General features: G+C 36.6%; 2 protein-coding genes and 1 pseudogene across 8 annotated transcripts in view; 2 read left to right on the top strand and 1 right to left on the bottom strand.

The window, feature by feature from the left end:
- Positions 1 to 20,435, top strand: part of LOC131316461 (uncharacterized) — a 74,764-nt gene that overhangs the window by 53,261 nt on the left and 1,068 nt on the right. Inside the window, exons 1-4 of one of the 7 annotated variants that reach the window (XM_058345836.1) lie at positions 15,913 to 16,133; positions 16,303 to 16,387; positions 18,545 to 18,801; positions 19,757 to 19,844. In XM_058345836.1, the coding sequence (XP_058201819.1) occupies positions 16,332 to 16,387; positions 18,545 to 18,801; positions 19,757 to 19,844 (401 nt within the window). In that variant the 5' untranslated portion in view covers positions 15,913 to 16,133; positions 16,303 to 16,331. Of the gene's footprint in view, positions 1 to 15,912; positions 16,134 to 16,165; positions 16,193 to 16,226; positions 16,388 to 18,539; positions 18,802 to 19,756; positions 19,845 to 20,435 lie in introns of those variants that run through there. The other 6 variants (XM_058345837.1, XM_058345833.1, XM_058345840.1 and 3 more) reach the window with 6 other exon arrangements.
- On the bottom strand, positions 4 to 1,614 carry LOC131316459 (ethylene-responsive transcription factor SHINE 2-like). Its single transcript, XM_058345832.1, has 2 exons — positions 1,420 to 1,614; positions 4 to 655 (listed from the first exon to the last, which is right to left on the bottom strand). Exons 1-2 carry the CDS (start codon positions 1,497 to 1,499, stop codon positions 112 to 114), a joined length of 624 nt encoding a protein of 207 aa, XP_058201815.1. The 5' UTR covers positions 1,500 to 1,614; the 3' UTR covers positions 4 to 111.
- Positions 9,513 to 10,873, top strand: LOC131317526 (pentatricopeptide repeat-containing protein At5g15010, mitochondrial-like; annotated as a pseudogene).

Here is a 20,435-nt window from a genome sequence, read left to right on the forward strand (position 1 = left end):
AAGTTGGTAACTAATGCATCATTTTCTCTTATGATTGGCAACTGTACAAATCGGTAGAAAAAGGGAGCCATCTACAGAGGAGAGCCCTAGTCTCTTATCTTATAGTATTTGCTAAAAGGGGTAGGAATTATTTCCTCCCTCAATTCCATTTGGTGGTGAAGAAGAAGGCATTATTGGATAATTCCAACTAAGGAGTTCTTCAATCATTTGCATGGCAACTCTATTCTCTTCATCAACACCACCACCACCACTCTCCACTTGAGATCTCACCGATGACGAGTCCGGGGACGACACGCCATCCAGTCTTTCTTCAGTCTTCTTTTCTCTCTTCCCCAACTGGAACCTCATGACCCAGCTCGAGCCCGAACTCGGCCCGGCCCGCTTCTGCCAGACTCCGATGTGTGAATTGTCTGGGTCAAGCCTCAAGCAAGTAAGGGAAGGGGATGGGCCCTTGCAGCATTTTTTAAGCTTTGCAGTGAGGATATCTGACATTGTTGGGCTTGGGCTTTCTTCGATGGGCTTTTTGTCACCTAAGTCCTTGCTTGGTGGGAAATTTGTTTTGGCAGTTTGTCCATTCATCAATATGGCTGCTTGGTCATATGCCTTTGCAGCTGCCTCAGCCGTCTCAAATGTGCCTAGCCAAATCCTCCTCTTCCTACAACAACAAAAATACCAAAAATGGAGAGAGAGAGAGAGAGAGAGAGAGAGAGAGAGAGAGAGAGATGATTATAAGGGTAGTGGTAGGTAATTCAAACATTCTTGTAAAGGAATTCAATAAGAGTTCGTACACTTATTGAATTCACATTGTAGGAAAATATATAGTAAAATTTGGTACTGTTTGCTTCAAAAAGTCGAAAAACTAAACCATAATTGGAACAAATTTATCATATTTATGGTAAATATGTTTACCATATTTGTGGTAAACATATTTACTAAAACCAAAGCAAGCATTGTGTCCTAATTAATTAGGATCGGTTACATTAATTCTATTTTTTTATTGAGCTACATCAAAGGCTACCTGTTCACTAAACCAAGCATTTATCAAAACCAAGCATTAATTTTCACATCTATGCACGATAAGCTATATTTTTAGGTGTATGCTCCTTTGAAAATTGTAATTCTCACGTCATTTTGAACATTATTTTCCGAAGCATAATTAATAACAACAAATTAAATGGAGGAATGTGGTACTACAATATTAGGATCATACTTCATGCATGAAAAGAGAGAGAGAGAGAGATCAGGTTGAGATGTTGGCATAATCAAGCATGTCTGTGCGAGAAATGAGGAGACATACAACATTTATGTACTTGCAGGAAAGTTTGGTGGGTTTTTTTAAAAACAAAATGCAGTGGGAGGTTTGTAATGTAAATGTGTGGTGGAGAGAGAGAGAGAGAGAGAGAGAGATGGGCTAATTACAGTAATGGGTGGCGGATTTCGGAGACCCAAGAACCCCACTGGCGTTGCCTGACACCTCTGAACTTAGTTGGTTGCACCATTTTTGTTAAGTAGTACTCCTACTTGGTACTATAAATCTAGAGAGAGAGAGAGAGAGAGAGAGAGAGAGAGAGAGGATGATCATGGGTAGATGAATGAATGAATGAACTATGAAGTGAAGAGGAGAGAAGGCAGATAGATGCTATTAATACTACTACCCCACTCTGCCTTCTTGTTACGTAACTGTCGGTGTTGTAAAGGAGAGGAGACTCCAGGCCTAGGAGAGGGTGGCCGAAAGTCCAAAGGGTGAGTAATTTTCCTGATCATCATATTGCTGCAATAAAAGTTTCATCTGCTCACCTACGATTCGACTCCCTCATCAATCATCACTGAACCATATATGCATAGGGGCAAGTCCCCTCACATAAAAATTGACACAAATTTTGACACAAAATTAATTGAAGTTCCACACAGATGATCAGAGCCGGTCAATTCGTTTAAAATAGGTATTTAAGGGGCCTATAAAAAATCAACTCATACCGATATCGGTAAGGACTTGATCAGTTCATTCAATTTTACCCTATAAAATCTGACAGGAACTAACCGAATGAACCGATTAAGCACTTGTCAATAACTGAATGAGTTGATTTTTTACGAAAACCCTTAAAAACCTATTTTAAACAAATTGAATGGTTCCAATCGTTTGTGTGGGACTCCAAAATAGGTTCCAGAAAAAGCTTGTGTCAAACTTTGTGTTAGGGAACTAGTGTTCCTGATAACTTATCTGACCCAGGACTTGCGCAATTTGAACCGTCTAAAAATGTTTGTAATGGTTTACATTAAAAAAGAGACCTTTAAAACACTGTGTCGAGAACTATTAGATGTATGTGATTTCATGTGTATCTAAACTATCATGTAGTAGTTGTAAATAAATAGGGAAGAAACTACTTCATTGCGTCCTTCTCTATGTGAGCATTTAGAAAAAAATTATTTTTGCTGATTTTGAGATTCTAGCTTTTCAAAATCAAATTGGAGTGTTTACCAATATTTCTAAATAACAAATTCTCATATTCTGATGATTTTGAAACGCTATAAAAGGAATGAAATTTTAAAAATCCTAGAATAGGGTTTGGGTGGCTTTTGGAGCTACTATAACTTAATCATAATTTCATAGTTATGGTAAATATATTTATCTGAACTTAGAATTTGAAAATCTGTATCTACATCTATCACCAACACGGAACGGAGATGGTGCTATGTGGGTGGTGCATAGGACGGTGATGTGCACCATCCGATCCGTCAGTTCGGCGATCCAACAGTCCAGATCTCATCTCGGTGTCGTGTAGCATTCAAACCGTTCATTGCCGAAATAAAATCTCCACCATTGGATTGCCGAACAGACTGCTTGAATGGTGCACAATACCGTGTTGTGTACCACCCGCACAACACGTCCCGTCCCACAAACACGCCCTATCTATCTGCTTCATTAAATTCTACTTTGGATGGAAAGGAAATGGTATATGGCTGAGATTGCTTCCCTGTTCCGCGGAGGTGAAAAGAGAGAAAATTGAGGTCATAGGGCTGTAGCCTACCCCATAAAGTCTCAAACAACCTATGTACTAAATGTACTGCATGCAAGGAGATCGTATAGTATGGCAAAAATAGGAGAAATTTTCCGGTATTGGCTAGGTATATCCCACGTGGTATTCGTTCGGCACATCTAAATCGTTCAATACATTTTTAGGCAGTTCGGACTGAAACCTTCTCTCTCCTCTCACTCCCACGCTTTCTCTTATTTTTCTCTCTCCAAATTCGAGCCGTCCAAAAACTCAACGGACGGCTTGGATGTAACGAGCGGACACCACGTGATACCCACCCGGCACTGAATTTCCCCCCAAAAGTAGTGACACTGTTAGCCCAAAGGTTTCTATAGAATACCTTATTGATTTTGATGATAACAAAACATATTTTATTGGAATTGAAATATATATAATTAATATTGTGATATTTGGTACTCATTTGAATTAATATTTATTTTGTAGGATTTGGTTGAAGTACATGGGAAACAAATTCTTCACCAAATCCCTATCTCCAATAGTCAAGATTGAAACTAAAAGGAGGAAGATAAAGGACAAATCTTCTCGTAATTTGTGATTGGCTATAAGGACTTCAATGGAAAGCAAATATCAATAAAGGATGATTGAAGACTTGATTGAAGTTTGTGTGAAGAAGATTCATTGCTTAAGATGAAATATGCAAAAGTCTAGAAAGGCAAGATTGGAGCCAATCCTTTCAACGGCTAATAAATACTTCATCCGTTCTGATTTTTTTGTTCAATCTTGGATTTTTAACTTATTAAGGAAACTAAATATAATTTATTGATTTTGAAATTGGACAGTCAATTTGGGATGTGTATAAGTCAAAAAAGAGACAAACAAATCGGGACGGAAGAAGAAAAAGACAATTTTTTTGAAGAACAAAAACACCAAAAATGGAGAGAGAGAGAGTTGTTTTCCTGATATAGGACCCGGGACCTCCTGCAATAGAAGTTTCATTTGCTCACCCACGACTCCCTCATCTATCAATATCACTGAACCATATGTTCCTAATAACCTATAGGACCCGGGACCTACGCAATTCGAATCGTCTCAAAACATTTCTAATGGTTTATATTCAAAAAGTCTAGGAACAGACCTTTAAAATATTGTGTTAGGAGCCGTTAGATGTATGTGATTTCATGTGTATCTAAACTATCATGTGGTAGTTGTAAATAAGTGGTGAAGAAACTATTTCATTGCGCCCTTCTCTATGTGAGCATTTACAAATATATATATTCATTTATATATTTTGCTGATTTTGAGATTCTAGCTAATCTTCAAAATCAGTTTGAAGTGTTTACCAAAATTTCTAAATAACAAATTCTCGAATACTACTAATTTTGAAAACCTATAAAAGGAATGAAATTCTAAAAATCCCAGTTTTAGGTAGCTTCTGTGGCTACTATAATTTAATCATAATTTCACAGTTATGGCAAACATATTTATCTGAATCGAGAATTAAAAAATCTGTATCTAAAACTATCACCAACATAGAACTAGGGGTGAGCATGGACCAGATTGATTCGATTTTATAGTAAATCAAAAACCAAACCACTATATACGGATTATGTATTTGGATAACCAAACCAATTCAAAAAAAGTGTAGAACCAAACCAATTCAAACTATTAGACTATGGTTCGGTTTCAATTTTGAACCACGTTTTAGGAATTGGTTTTTATTTATAGAAAAATTGCAGAGATAAACTAAGAATTGGTTTTTATTTATAGAAAAATTTAGGAATTAATTGAGCCGTGGAATCAACATTCACTAAATGGAACATTATATATCTATATACTATGTGCTTTTGAGATTATAGATATGGGTTGTGATATATAGAAATTTATACTAAATAATTTTGGTAGTAAATGAATAATGAATAAGATGGTGGATTGAATAAATTATTAATTTAGAAAATTAGTTGACTAAACTTTCATGTATACTTGGTATATCTAAATTAAATGATTTATATGTATATATATTATATCTATATACGGATCGGATCAGTTTGGAACCAAAACCATTAACATAAATTTACAGACCAAACCATTTAACGCGATTTCTAAATTTTTTAAATCAGAACCAAATCACATTACTGAAAAACCTTACCAAACCTTCAGTTTGGATTGGTTTGGACTAGATTCACGGTTTGACGGATTTTTTGCTCACCTCCAGACAGAACAAGGGATGGTGCTATGCGGGTGGTGCACAACACGGTGTTGTGCACTATTCGAGCCATCTGTTCGGCTATCTAATAGTTCATATCTCATCTCGGCACCATGCAACATCCGAGCCGTTCATTGTTGAGATAAAATCTGGATCGTTAAATCGCTAAACGGACGGCTCGGATAATGCACAGCACCGTGCTATGCACAACCCGTACAGCATGCCTCCCCGGTCCCACAAACACGCCCTATCTCTCTGCTTCATTAAATTCCACGACTTTGGATGGAAAGTAAATGGTTTATGGTTGAGATTGCTTAGCTGCTCCGTGGAGGTGGAGGTATGGATATATAATTGAGGTCATAGGGCTGCAGCCTACCCCATAAAGTGTCAAACAACCAACGTACGAATCTTCCACTAAAAAAAAAAAAAAAAAAAACCTAAGTACTAATGTCCTGCATGCAAAAATAGTGACACACTCACACTCACACTCACACTCACACCCATGCAACATGCTCTTTTCTTTTCCGGAAATTCTAATCGCAAGAAAGATTTGTAGGAAATCACGCAAGAAAAAACGCATTTGGAGCCATTCAGGGTCTCACAAAAATCTAGAAAAATATTTATAAATTTTTGAATATTATTTTATGGGCCCCTATAAAAAACTAGCTCCAACGGACATTAATAAATATTACTTTTGAATTCGTAGAGTGCAATTGCTCAGTTTGCCTTTACGAATCTAAAAGTAATATTTATCGATGTCTGTTGAAGCTAATTTTTTATAGGACCACATAAAATAATATTTAAAAATTTATGGATATTTTTTTGAATTTTTGTGAAATCCGAAATGGGCCCAAATATATTTTTCCTTACATGCGAATACCAAAGGCGATTTTATTCGCCTGGGTTAACATTACACGCCTTCTTATAATTTTTTTTATTGAGCAAAAAACCCGCTTATTGGCAGCAGTTAGCGGAATCATAGTAATAAAATGGGACAAATATAGTATATTTTAAGTGGACCAGAATTATATACTTGAGACCATTGTAGTCTCTCCGTTGCACTTTAAATTGTTCCTTACGAGGATCGATCTGTGCAATTTCAAACCCAAAAAGATCATATTTCTACGTATTTTTATTTTTATTTTCTTACACCAAATTAAATTGTTCATTGAGTACTTTAATTTGAAATATTGAGCACTTTAATTTGGTGTAAGAAAATAAAAAAAATATTTCTACATTTTTTTGGGTTTAAAAGTCAACGAATTCCCATAAAGAACATTTAAAGTGGGACGAAGAGAGTATCATAAATTATGGGGGCAAATTCACGGATTGGGAACATTTAAAGCGGAATGCTTGGCAGCAGTGCCAAGCGGCCCATCTGGCTGTTCACAGTGGCGGAGCCATGATTTTCGATAAGTGGGGTCAGAAATTTGAACTATGTGTAATTCATGAACGAAACCCTTGATTTGTTTTGAGGAATGAACAAACTAGCCCTACGTTCGGGAATTTTGTGGGTAGAGATTCTATTTTGTCTCTTTTTTTCTTAAGTACAAAACCTTTATATGGACTAGGGAAAAAATAAATTTTAAAATGGGGCCAAATTAGTAAAAATAGGATAAATATTATATCTATTTCTATGAAAATTTGGCAGCCAATGGGGTCGACTGCCCAACTTTGTCTCTATGTCCCTCTGCCACTGGTTGTTCATCTCGGCATGTACGGCTCAGATATAATTTGAGCGCACAATAATTTGAACTGTCTGTTGTTCGAATCTTAATCCGAATCGTTGATTGTCGAGATGAACGATCGAATCGACTGGAATGAGAGATGCTGCCAAGCAATGGAAATATTTGCAAGTCGATGGGTAAAATGTGGTCTTGATCATCTATTGTTCAAGCATTAATGTTTTTAACCAAACTCATCTAATTTACGAGGAAACCGACCCTACATATTCAATGCTCTTGCTCCAATTATCGAATTCGGATTTATAAATTTCATGAGTACCTGCCAATTTTGTGTGCCTTCCCCAGGTGGTGGTGTCCACTCAGCACTCTCGAGCCGTTCGATGAATTTTTAGACGGCTCAAATTGAAACCTTCTCTCTTCTCATCCCTCCTCTTTTTTTATTTTTTTTTTCTCTCCAAATCTAAACCATCCAAAATCGCATCAGACGGTTCAGATGTGCCAAACGGACAACACATGGTACCCACTCGACACCGAAAAATTTCTCCTTCCCCAGATGTCACCCTCCGCGCTTTTGGGCTTTAGCCGTCCATGAAGTAGCAACCACGCATTGTATGCGGGTTTCTTACAGTGTGCACAATTAATGCACTACAGGATTGCAATCTGAACCTCGGTTGGACGCTCGGAGCACTCAGTACTATGATTTAAACCGTTCATTTTATAAAGATAGTTCGAACACTTTAGTCTGTACCTTATTTGAACTTATTTGGTACGCAAAAGTACGTTTTCAAAGAAAGCACTTGTTTCAAGAAGATTTTTATAGAATGATTAAGGTTAACCTAGAATTAGATAGATATTGGCCGTTGATTTTGCCACTCTTTTTTTTTTGTTAACGCCACTCCCTTGCAAGTGTATTTTTGATCCAAAAATATACTTTCAGAGGAGTGGCGTTAACAAAAAAGGGAGTGACAAAATCATTTCCCTAGATATTTGGTAATAAATTATAATTCAACAACTTACTATCATGTAACTGTAAATAAATAGGGAAGAAACTATTTCAATTGTGTCCTCCTCTATGTGGGCATTTAGGAAAAAAATTATTTTTGCTGATTTTGTGATTCTAGGTTTTCAAAATCAGTTTGGAGTATTTACCAAAAAAATTCTAGATAACAAATTCTTGTGAATAACTTTTATTGCAACTTTTTAAGTTTTTAAGCGAATAATCAAAATAATCAAAATTTTATAATTTTACTTATAAGTGTTAACAAACATAGCGATTTATTGTATTTTTTGTGAAATCATATGTGCAATAAATGCATAATTCGAGTTTGCATTCCTGTGAACTTTTTTCCTTTTTTGTTTCGTGTGTTTTATTCGTCTTTTCTAAATTTTTTGTTAGATTTTTCTGATACTTTTTGGATTAATCATCTGTCCACCAAGAGGAATCTAAAAAGTAAAATGTCATGACTAAAAGCAAAAAATTCTATCGACGAAAAAAGTATCAAATAGCTGTCTTTTTTTAGCCTAAAGTATCATTTTGTATAAACTTTTGTAACATCGGCCCATATTTTTATATTTTTTTGATTCCTCTCGTCGAAACGAATAATTAATCTTAAAAAAATTAAAACAAAAAATTAAACAAAAAGTTACAAAAAAAATATCAAACAAAGTTATGGACAAAAAAATTCACAAGAATGCAACCTTACCTTAATGTAAAAAAAGTGTTCTCCCTAGGCCTAGAAACCTTAATAATGTACTCATTCCCTCAAAACTCTCAAATCTCGAAAAGGAGAAAATGAGAAGCCAAAAAACAGGTAGTCAAACACGGCCCGAGATTCTCCGTGTTGAAAAATGGTGTGTCCCTATGCCGAGTGCATTTTCAACCATTAGATCACACAAAAATTTTAAAACATAAAGAAAAAACTAACACGATATAACTGGCTCAAATGCACTTGGTACAGAAGCACACCATTTTTCAGCATAGAGGATCTCGGGCTGCCAAACACCCTCAAGGAAAGAGTGAACTTGCATTCCTGTGAACTTTTTTTAATTTCGTTTTGTGTTTTTGTTCGTCTTTTCTAAATTTTTGTTAGATTTGCCTTATATTTTTTGGATTAATCATCTGTTATGACAAGAAGAGTCTAAAAAGTAAAAAGTCATGACCAAAAGCAAAAAAAAATTCACTTACAATGAATAAAGTATCAAATAGTTGTTTTTTTTTTTTTTTTTTGCCTAAACTCTAAAGTGTCGTCTTGTATGAATTTTTTTTAATATCGGTTCATATTTTTATATATTTCCGATTCTTCTCTTTGACACGAATAATTAATCTTAAAATTACAACAAAAAGCTAAACAAAAAGTTATGAAAAAAAGAAATGGGGAAAAAATTATACTAGACAAAAAAGCTCACAAGAATGCAACCTTACTGTACTCCCTACAGCAGCTGTTCGGAAAAAAATTTACTCCCCAGGCCTAGAAACTTTAATATAATGTACTCATTCTCTGAAAACTTGTTTTGAAGGATGGATGCAAAACACTCAAAACTTGAAAAAGGGAAAACGAAAAGCCAAAAAACAAGTAGCCAAACACAGCCCGAGATTTTTTGTGCTCAAAAATAGTGTGCTCTTGTGCAATGAGAGGGGAGAATGGGAAGGGGAAATCTCGAGTGACTCCTGAGACGCTGTCGATCTTGATTAGGCGGTATTGCGCGATGCATGAGGTGGGTAAGGCTATAAACACTTTCTACGTGCATAAGCTGTTCAAATTCAAAGTGGATATGGAGGAATTCCAGGATTTTCTATTTGCTCTGTGTAGGTACAAGAATGTGAGAGATGTTGAGCATTTGCTTTTCTGCAATGAGAGTGTTTTCCCGCTTAATACTAAGAGCTTTAACATCATTTTGAATGGGTGGTGTAACATTGTTTGTAATCCATGCGAGCCAAAGAGAATCTGGAGGGAGATGAGTGAGAGAGGGGTGTCACGCGATGTTATATCGTACTCGAGTATGATTTCTTGTAGTTCGAAATTTAGTAAGCTAAATGAGGTTCTCAAGCTTTTTAATCAGATGAAGGAATTCGGTGTTTTTCCGGATAGGAAAGTTTACAATGCGGTCATTCACGCTTTTGCTAAGGGCAAGCTTGTGAAGGATGCGCGAAATCTGTTCAAAACAATGGAAGATGAGGGTATTGGTCCTAATGCTGTTACTTATAACTAATTGATCACGCTTTTGCTAAAGGCAAGCTTGTGAAGGATGCGCGAAATCTGTTCAAAACAATGGAAGATGAGGGTATTGGTCCTAATGCTGTTACTTATAACTAATTGATCAAGCCTCTTTGTAGGGCTTGCCAATTAGATGAAGTCCAAGAGGTTTTCCATGAGATGTTGCAGCGTGGCATGTCCCATACAGTTCAGACTTATCATGCCTTCTTTCAGATTCTAAGATCGGGGGATGAAGTGTTTGAGCTATTGAAAAAGATGAATAAAGTGGACTGTTGTCCAAATAATGATACTTACACCATGTTGATTAGGAAGTTCTGTCGGTGGCACCAACTCGACAATGTCTTCAAGTTGTGGGGTGAGATGAGCAAGAATGGTGGTCCAAACCGAAGCTTATATGTTGTGTTGATACATGGTCTCTTTTTGAATGGAAAGTTGGAGGAAGCACATAAGTATTACCAAGAGATGAAGGAAAAACGGTTTTTGCCAGAACCAAAGCTAGAAGAGATGCTTCAGAATTGGATGTCGGGTTCAGGTAAACCAGTTGCAAACTTGCAAATTATAGATTGAGATGGAAATCAAGTGGATCTAAGTGAAAAAGGCAATGAAAGGAGGGTCGCTTTTTGGAAATTTGATAGGGAAAGAGATGACATCCGACAACCCGAAACTAGAAGTGCTGGATGAGAACATGGGTTCTCTTGGCGCACTAGCTCAACCTGTCACTAAAGCATAACTAGTAACTCTGCTATTAATGACTTCAAGTGGTCCTCATGACTCCATACAACCGTACAGGTCAATGACATTTTCTTTACTTGTCATGTTCACCGAGGTACAATCACTATGTTTGTTTACCTTTTCACAATTGATGTATTCTATTCCAAATCAAAGAAAATTTCTTGGAATCTTAAAGTTGATCCTATAAAGTTATTTATGGTTGCGATAGCTTATATGCGATTAATATGGTCTACGTTGGATAAGGAATTCTGCACCTAATGCTATAAAAGTCACAATGGATACCTTCATCTCCATTGAACATTGCATTAGTCCTCAAATAAAACTATAGCATGAAATGTGTCAGTTACATATCTCCCTGCTTACATAATCGGAAAGTGTAGGATGGACCCTTGCATCCTTGCATATATTTGCATTTTGTATCCATTCAACATAAAATGTGTACATATCAAATTTTCAGTTTAGCACTCCACATTTTTTTGTTTATATGCATGTCGGTAAGTAATGCTTCATTATATTCAGCCCTCTGTTGGAGAAGTGGAAGTATAGTGTAACCTCTTCTTTTATTTTTTTGCATTGACTCTTTCTGAAGTTGTCACGGTTTGAATGGTTTGATGAGAGTGAATTACCACTCTTTTTTAAGATTAATATACATAGTGCATGTAGTAAATAATATGCTCAAGGAAGAGCAAGCCGAGAGCAACTATATAGATGATTGAATCTCAAGATAGAGAGCACTTTGGAAACATGGAAATCAATTATCATGTTGTAGCTTGGTTGAATCTCAAGATAGAGCCCACTTTAGCCATTGGGAAATAAATTTTATTTGCCTATCATTGTATGAACCACATAGGCTATTTAATTTCAGGATTTGCTGGTTATGGGCATGTACAGTGGTAGCTCGATGTTGTAGCTTGGTTCAAGTTTTGTGCCCTCTTGGGAGACTGGCACCATCATCCAAATGTTAGGGAAGCTCTTTGTGGAAAAGGTGCTCCCTTTCATAAAGATTGTCATGGCATGAAGTCATTTATGCCTTTCCCCACTCCTGCCTGAATTCCATCTTTGATGGGCTTCCCCCTACTGACATCTCCTCCATGAGGATCACCACTGGATTCATCGCAGCCATCAATGGAATTCGGCGAAATAAAATTAAGATCTCGTAGAAGACTGTACTTCATGATTCCCATGCTTTCTAACTAAGGGATCATTTGAGAGTTATTCAAATTTCAAAGCTTTTAGAGCCCCTTTGGTATTGCGCATCAATCTAAACCTAAGGTGTAATGCCTAAAAGACCCGCTAGGGATTTTGAAGATTTCATCAATGACTACTTATCAAAACCACTTTCCACAAGTAATAGTAGCACCATAAAACTTATAAGTATCGACATTTGACATTCGTAGAAAAGACTAAGGTTGTGGTCATCCCTTGTGTAATTTTGACCTTCGAAACCTACTGTTATAGTTACACAATTGAAAACCCCTGTAAGAACCAAATTTTGAATGGTTCTTGCATCTTCAGAATTCACCACTGCTCTTTCTTTTCAAAGAAAATTCAAGTAGGTATAAATTACAGAGAATAGATCGTGGGAGGACAATCTCTCTAGTCAAAGCTAGTAGTTTCTCTATGACCGCGATCCAATCCTGAAAATATTGACCATAGAATGTTAGAGACAGAATTCAAAGCTCTAGCAATGAAGTTATGAATATGTGATAATGTAACTTGCCCTGATATTCTTCTGGGTGAAGGTTTTAATTAATAGAAGAATCATTGTTTCGAAAGGTTGTGAACTTGTGGTGGCCCCATTCCAACGTGAGACTGAATCAATAAGTTTAGGGAAGTGTATTGTGGATTCTCCTTTAAGACAATGGTGACAAAGTTTGTTCATCTTTCACAACCTACTTACAAGGGATAGTTTATGGTTTGAAAAATGGGCCGCGACTATTACATAATGCCGTTTGGGCTATTAGATAACACTGATATCAGTAGGGTGGTTGCCACCGATTGTTACAGCTATTAAAATTGTGTGATTGGCTGTCATTATTCTGTATTGTCCGTAAGGGTTGTTGTGTTAACATGTTTAATGCCTTCTGACAACAGCCACCATCACTTGAAACCTTAGGATTCACCAATTTTTAGTTGATTCTCTCAAAATGACAAACCTCTAACATCACATATTTCCTATGATCCAACAGGCTTACCACTTTTACTTTTTTATGTCTCTAACAGAAAAATGTGGCTTACTTAAAGCTAAGATAAGAATTACGAATACAGGTCACCGATATGAGCATGAACACGACACCGCACAGACATGCCATTTTTAAAAAAATTAAGGCACAGTCACGTTGGGCAGAATGAAGTATATTTATATTGGAGGTGTACAACCTTTTGAATTCACCATGAAAGTCCAAACATTATTTTTATCACATGAAGATTGAATTTAAAAAAATTAAGGCACAGTCACGTTGGGCATGATGAAGTATATTTATATTGGAGGTGTACAACCTTTTGAATTCACCATGAAAGGCCAATCATTATTTTTATCACATGAAGATTGAAAAGCACAGATAAAATTAAAGTTATGAAGATACAAATCAGAGGTCCATATTTGAGTATTCACAACTAACATATAAGGAATTTGGACTTTGGGCCTTCTTTCAAAAATAACATTTTGACCTCCTAACATGTCTTTAACGTGTTTTCGGAGTGTCCCTAACTGGTGTAGTGTGCTGACTGAAGAAATATATATAAAAAAAAAAGTACATGAAAATTTAATTACCTAACCATTGAAGGAAAAGTGATACTTATTGAGAATTTTTCCGATCTTAAAGGGTAATTATTTGCAGTTAGATATTTTCAATTTGCAAAACTTCTTGACTATATGATTTTCATATTATTATTTCCACAATTGCATAACTTAGTAACATTTAACTCGTAATCTCAAGTGCAAACAACTAAACAGGCAAAGGGTTGAGTAAACATGACTAGTCTCCACCTTCAAAAGAACATAACTGCTCTACAATTTCTCCATGTCGCATGATTGCACAATTTGTCTGCCACTTGCAGCCCAAAACTTTTAATCTCCTTATGTTTCACCAGGTTGTATATAGTCCGCTTAGTTTCTGAAATAGAACTCCCATGTCCCAACAGTACACAGGTCTTTTTCTCCGCCTCTCTCTGGTATTTGTGACTCAGGTTTTTCGTCTCTCTTTTTCTCTAGAACACTTGTATATAACATCACATTCATATTCTCCATGCTCAATATTGTGTAGATTTTTTGTAGTACACACATCCAAGAATTGTTGCTGCTACAATTTTTGATGAAAATGCGTGCAGTTGGTACATACGCGTGTTCAAATTATATCTTGTTGAGTTTGGGATTCTTTATTTGGTTTTTTTTTTATGTGACTTTGCGGTTATCTGATTAATCCATGGCATATTGGTGTGATATGCTTTGGTGCAGCAGTTGCCTAATAGGATTTGGGTGCATGGAAACTTTATGGTGTTGCCAGAGGATTTGAAGAATTTCCAGGTACTTTTGTACACTTCAACTCCTCCTCACTACTAACTAGCAATAAGTTGTTCTGAGGTACTTGAACTTATCTTGTATTCTATCATTTGAAGTCGATACTAGATTTTGCTGAGAATTTTCAGAGTGCTACCTTTTGTTTGTGAATTCTAGTTCCTCGGTTGAATAATGTTTCGTTGTGGACACGTTCAATTTTGGTCCTCCTCATGGTTTTGATTGAAAATTTCAGTCTGTGTCTGTTGATTAATATATCTCTCATCTCTTTGTTTATGTCATATAGGTGTATATGTCTGTGAGCTGTGTATATATGTCACGTGCCACTCACATGTCTATGGATGGATATATGATCCTTATGTGTCATTTTCTTGGAAGATTAGCTGAAGGAAGGGAAGATCAAATTATTGGTATTGTTGATGAGCTAGCTGATGCGGCAATTTAAGAGCATCACCTGCAGCCATAATCCCCAAAATTGGTTCCAACAGACCAAAGGAAGCTCAGCAATTTGGATAGTCTCTTCTAAGAGCCTCACCAGCAGCCATAATTTCGGGAACTGGTTCAGCAGACTCGAAGGAAAGCTTGACAATTTGTATTATCTGTACAGTAGCTGATGTTTTTATATTAATCACATACGGTTTCTTTTTCTTCTTCTTCTTCTCTCTCTCTCTCTCTCTTTACTGTTACTTTTGGTTTGTTTGTACTTTGGATAATGAATTGGCAATGAGTCAGTATTTCATATGTAGTAAATGGGTAGGTGATGTTGATAGAGCCCTTGTTTTACACCATTTTACTCCTTCCATCCCAATTTGTTTTCTTGTCACAGGGAATCCAAATTTGCAAAAAGTCAAAAGTTCAGATTTTCACAATTAGCCTACAATTAAACTTGAATATTTACTTTAATTCCAAATTTAGAGGGTAAAATTGGAAGTTTTGTCCTGTTTTGGTGGTTATTTATAGAAGTATAGTAATAATATTTTGGAAGGCTCAAATTGAAAACATGAGCAAATAAAACGGGATGTATGATAGCATTCTCCCTTGGATTTGAAAACTTGAATTTTTGGCTGCCAAATGGGGGAATTCATTCAAAACTTAATGTGCCGTTAGAAAATCAACACCATAGATATTTTTTGCGTTCTTCTAATCACTTAGAAACAAAAGGATGATATTACCTATTACCTACCTTTCGTTTTAAATACTACTGTTCATATACATACCCACATATCATCGTGTCATGTACCCTAATCTGTACAGTGTTTTAAATTTTTTATGCTCATAACTCGGTGTGTTCTTTATAAGCTACACTATTTGTTGATTATTTACGCATTTGATATTCAGCAATTTTTTGTTTCATCTTTTTACGAGAATCACAAAACATTGTTCTATTTTCCTTGTTGATTTTTGCAAATTGATTGATATTTCAAAATCTACACTAAAAATTGGCCTCAAACACTGCTTCTATATTTTCCAATAATTGGCTATGCTATCAACAAAGAAACATAACTATTGGTCATGCTTTTTCCCTCTATTTTAAATTATGGGTGGAACCGTGTAGCAGCACATGGGCACATGCGCTCTCTCTCTCTCTCTCTCCCTCTCCCTCTCCCTCTCTCTCCTCCTTTTTTCCCGATAATCCCACTGGGGTAGAACTTTGTGAGAAAGAAAGAACAGCAACACTGTGAAACCACGTACTTAATTGATTAGATTAGGTTACCCGTAACGTCCTTTCCAGAGAGTCTTGTTGATCGAGAATTTCAACCAACCCAACATGTTATTTTTCGACAGGTATCCGTCTCTCTCTCTCTCTCTCTGTATTCATGTTTGGTTGCCTAGAACACTGACTAGCAACTAGCAAGTTACCTTTTTTTTCCCTCTCAGCAACCAAACGGAGTTGTACTTGATCGAAGTTAAAAAGAAAAAATTTGATCCCGGCTTTTGAATTCTCAATTTGCAGGTTATCGAAGAAGTTGTTTCCCTGATTAAATGCAACTCTGCCGTTCAGTTCCGTCTTGGATCTGCCGTATCTTCGCATGCATGGGGTCAGTCTTTCCGTCCATTTCATATATGTGCATATATGTTTGTGTTAGTTTGTATGCATACATTAGTTCTACTTAAGGGTGCAAGCGAGCGGAGCCGCGCCAAGCTTTACAGTGTTTGAGCTGCTCGGCTTGTTTAAGCCAAAAACTCAAGCTCGAGCCAAGCCCCGTTCATTTACTAAACGGGCCTCTATAAAAGAGCCGAGCCTATACAATTAGCTGAGCTTTAAAGTGTTGAGCTTGGTTCGTTTACTACCCGAGCCTGAAACTCGAGCTCTGCTCAATTACTGAACGAGTTGAGTCAAGCGGAGCCTGCGAGCAGCCCGTTTCATTTGCAGCCCTAGTTATACTCACTCAAGTTGGAAGTTCTGTTTGGCTGGTGAGAAAATGTTAGGGAATAACAGAGGAAATGTTAGGAAAGGTCAAAACTCAAAAGGGTACAGCATGAGGCAAATTATTATTACTGTTTTAGGGTTTTTTTCCCTTGACAAAAAACAAGGATAGGCCTCAGGGGCAATTAGCTTGTAATTATGTATATGTTAGTGTGTGTTTGCTTTCTGTAGTTAAAACCAAGAATTGGAAACCATTTCCGATTTGCGAGGCATAGGTTTCCTTTTTCTTAGTTTGCACTTCTGTTTGCTTGTAGTTTAAGTGAGACAAAGAGTGAGTTAGCAGAAATTTATTTAGTGGGTTTTATTATCTTGCATTTGCTATTGTCGTATAGTTGCTTTCCTCATCCCCAAATTCTACGACACTAGCTACATACCATATATGTTGTTTGTCAATTCAAGTCGATGTATGCCTTGGGACAGCAGCGCCATACTATTCATGTTTAAGTTTTTGTGGAGCTTATTGCTAGGCTATCCAGGTGATGATTGAAAAGTCGAAAGATAAATGCAGGGCTCTTTTCGGTGTGAATATGTATGATTTATGGTTTTTCTTTTCTTCCTAGGTTTTGTGCTTGGTGGGATCAGAAATTTACTAGGGTTCTGTTGGATTGCCCCTTCATCAAGGGTATTGTCAGATAGGAACAGATTTTTCAACAATCGAAGGAAGAGGTAGTGTGATAGATGATAGCCTCTTTAGCTCTCTTCAAATAACAGATTTTGTTTCCAATGACGCAAATAAATTGTCATGGTGTGGGAGAACATATTTTGCATCACACTGCCTCTTCCTTAGATTGTTGAAAAAATTGTTCCTATCTGACAATTCCCCTGACTAACAGGCAATCCAACAGAACCCTAGTAAATTTCTGGTCCCACCAAGCACAAAACCTAGGAAGAAAAGAAAAACCATAAATCATATATATTTACACCAAAAAGAGCCCCACATTTATCTTTCAACTTTTCAATCTATCACCTGGATAAATCGTATATACCAAAATTAACATAGATTTGATCATGAGATTTGGTCTCCAAATTTACTTTTGGGTCCATTTTTGAAACCAAATCTCTAAAAAGGACGATGGGTACAAAAAGAGGGAGTAAATTACAAAATCTCCCCCCAATATGGAGATTTGGAGCATGGTTGGAGATGCTCTTCGCTTTGCTTCTTTTTATTACACTGATATTCAAGTTTCGTTACATGTTATACATTTTGGGTTTCATTAATGAACATTGATCTTCATGTTTGTCAGTACTTTATGCTGGTCATTCTGTGACTCGCATGAGTCATATTGCTTCATCATTCTGCATTGCTATGGAAATCGGGGTATTATGATTTATATATCTCCATTTGTGAGTGGATTATGAATTTCTACTGAACACGTTATTGATCCATTTAGAGAGCGTCATTGGGGGAATTTCAATTGTTTTGTCTCGGTTTAGATTTCTTTCCATGACTTGCTGCTGGTTCCTTGGGACATGACCTTTCGTGATTGATGATGTGAATAAGAAAAATAACATAGCCCAGTTTGCAGTTAGATGCATTAGATGCTAATTGTCTTTTGAAACACCACACTAGTTGGTCAAGTATGTGAATGCATAGTTTTCTTTTATTCCTTTTTGTTTAGTTGACTTTCGGTTTTTTAGAGAGAGAGAGAGAGAGACCATAGTTTTACAGCTTTCAAAGATTCTAGATTTTTTTGTTTTTGGTGATGCATTTATGTTGTGTGGTTACTAATCTTTTGTATGGTTGTAAACCTGATTTGCAACAGAGCAGAGGTTGTCTTGGATGTTGTACTAAGCCCCCACTGATAATTGCTGTGGATGAGCCATCTAAGGGACTGAGAATTCGAGGCCAAGCAGTCAAGAAACCAAGCATTTCAGAGGATTTTTGGAGCACCAGCACTTGTGAGATGGACAATAGTGCGGTTCAGTCCCAAAGAAGTGTCTCATCAATGAGCACATCTAATCTCCCCCTAGATCCCTACAGCAATGTTGGAAGCACTAGTAACCCTACTGAATTTGTAAATCACGGCAAGTTCAAACTAATCAACTTTTCCTGTTATTTACTACTTGCCATAATGGTTGCTTTTTTTGCCCTTTATCACTATAGAGGTGCTTCGACATTGTTTTTGATGAGTCACCTCAACTCAGTCTTCAAGATATCTTCTAGTCCCCAAAACCAGGAACTAGTTGATTATCAAGCTTAAGTTTGTTTTTTGGTGATTCTCTAGAAACTCTAGATATGGCTGGAACAATCTCTTTTTGTAACTAGACTTTGGACACTCCAAGTTTTGAGAATCCCCTGGTATCCATGTCCCTCCAATTTAATGCGCATTGAGTGGTTTCATAGTCCATGTCAGTTGTTATCCCTTCTGTTGTTATGCCTTCTGTTAAACCAAGTTAAACCTTGTTTTCCATTTAATCGTGGTATTCCCCTCTATCAAGGGCTTTATGATCAGATCGTATCCTTTTTTAACAAAGCATCCCATATTCCCATGTCAATTCATGTTCCCCTTCCCTTAACATTTCTATTGATAAATATCTGTTCGCCTTTTGTACTCTAATCTACTGGTGAACGTTTACGTAATCAAACTACCTTAGCTGTTCAGTATTTGGTTAAAAAATAAAAAAAATAAAAAAAAGAAGTAAAAACATAGATGTCCTATGGAGAATTGTGGATGTCTAGGTTAGTCAAATGATTTTCATAATTTTCTATTATTTTGTGAAATGATCAAATAAGAGGTCTTGGCTCAGGCAACAAGATTAGGTTAGTTCCCCTGCTGCTTCACTGGTGATAACATGGATCTGCTTTGGGGTTATGTTACCGACTTGCTGAGTTTCTTACGCCGTGCATCTCCACTAGGTCTCAACAGAACTTTTTGGGGTTCACTTACTTTTGTAATGTTTAACTAAACTTAGTTCGTTCTCTTATGTACCTGTAGGTTTTCTTTCGTTCGTTATCTTTTCTAAACTTATTTTCGTGTAGGTCTTCTTCTTTGGAATCAAACAAGGCAGCAATGGACTGGAAATAAGAAGCCTCTGACCAGCACACAAGTCCGGGAACCCAAATTAAGGTTTTTTACTTCTTTATCTTAGGCAGTTAGGCTTAATTTATTCTTGTCAACCCCAAGGCGTAGATTTGTTGGTAAAGAACCTTACTCAAAGATGTGTAGGTCCTGCCCTAACCCCTCTTAATCTCTTGGGCCACTGCACAAGATAATCATGGTTCTCATGTGGTTTGGTTTTGCCAGGTCTCCCTATGCATTAGGGCATACATAGACCCGTCGTTTCCCTAAGTGATTTCTCGTCATCCAGAGAGAGTACAAACTTATCATCTATATGGTTCCATATGGTTGTGATTGCATTGTGTAATACGAACTTGTCGAAGAATTTACCAAGGAAAGTGAAGTTTAGGGAGATTGAGAAACAAATTTACATTGTTTACTTTGTTATCTTCTTGTATTTGCTTTTGCCTTTCTGTTCTCTCCACCAATCCCCGATAAATTCAGGATACAAACGTAGGCTTAAGCTTATTTTCTTGTTTCTCAAGAGTGCATAAGGCCATATGTGAGAGCCCAAAGTCTATTGCAATGCGATTTGTTCTTAGTTGAGAAGGCTGTTGATGTCACCAGCACTTGGTATCTATATTCATGTGATTGTTCTGT

The sequence above is a fragment of the Rhododendron vialii genome, chromosome 2a (genome assembly GCF_030253575.1).
Source record: "Rhododendron vialii isolate Sample 1 chromosome 2a, ASM3025357v1".
In the NCBI taxonomy this organism is placed as follows: domain Eukaryota; kingdom Viridiplantae; phylum Streptophyta; class Magnoliopsida; order Ericales; family Ericaceae; genus Rhododendron; species Rhododendron vialii.

Coding starts and splice junctions, on each gene's coding strand:
- LOC131316459 (XM_058345832.1), bottom strand. CDS start 1,499: ATGGTGCAACCAACTAAGTTCAGAGGTGTCAGGCAACGCCAGTGGGGT. Junction 656..1,419: donor GAAATCCGCCACCCATTACT/GTAATTAGCCCA, acceptor TTGTTGTTGTAG/GAAGAGGAGGATTTGGCTAG.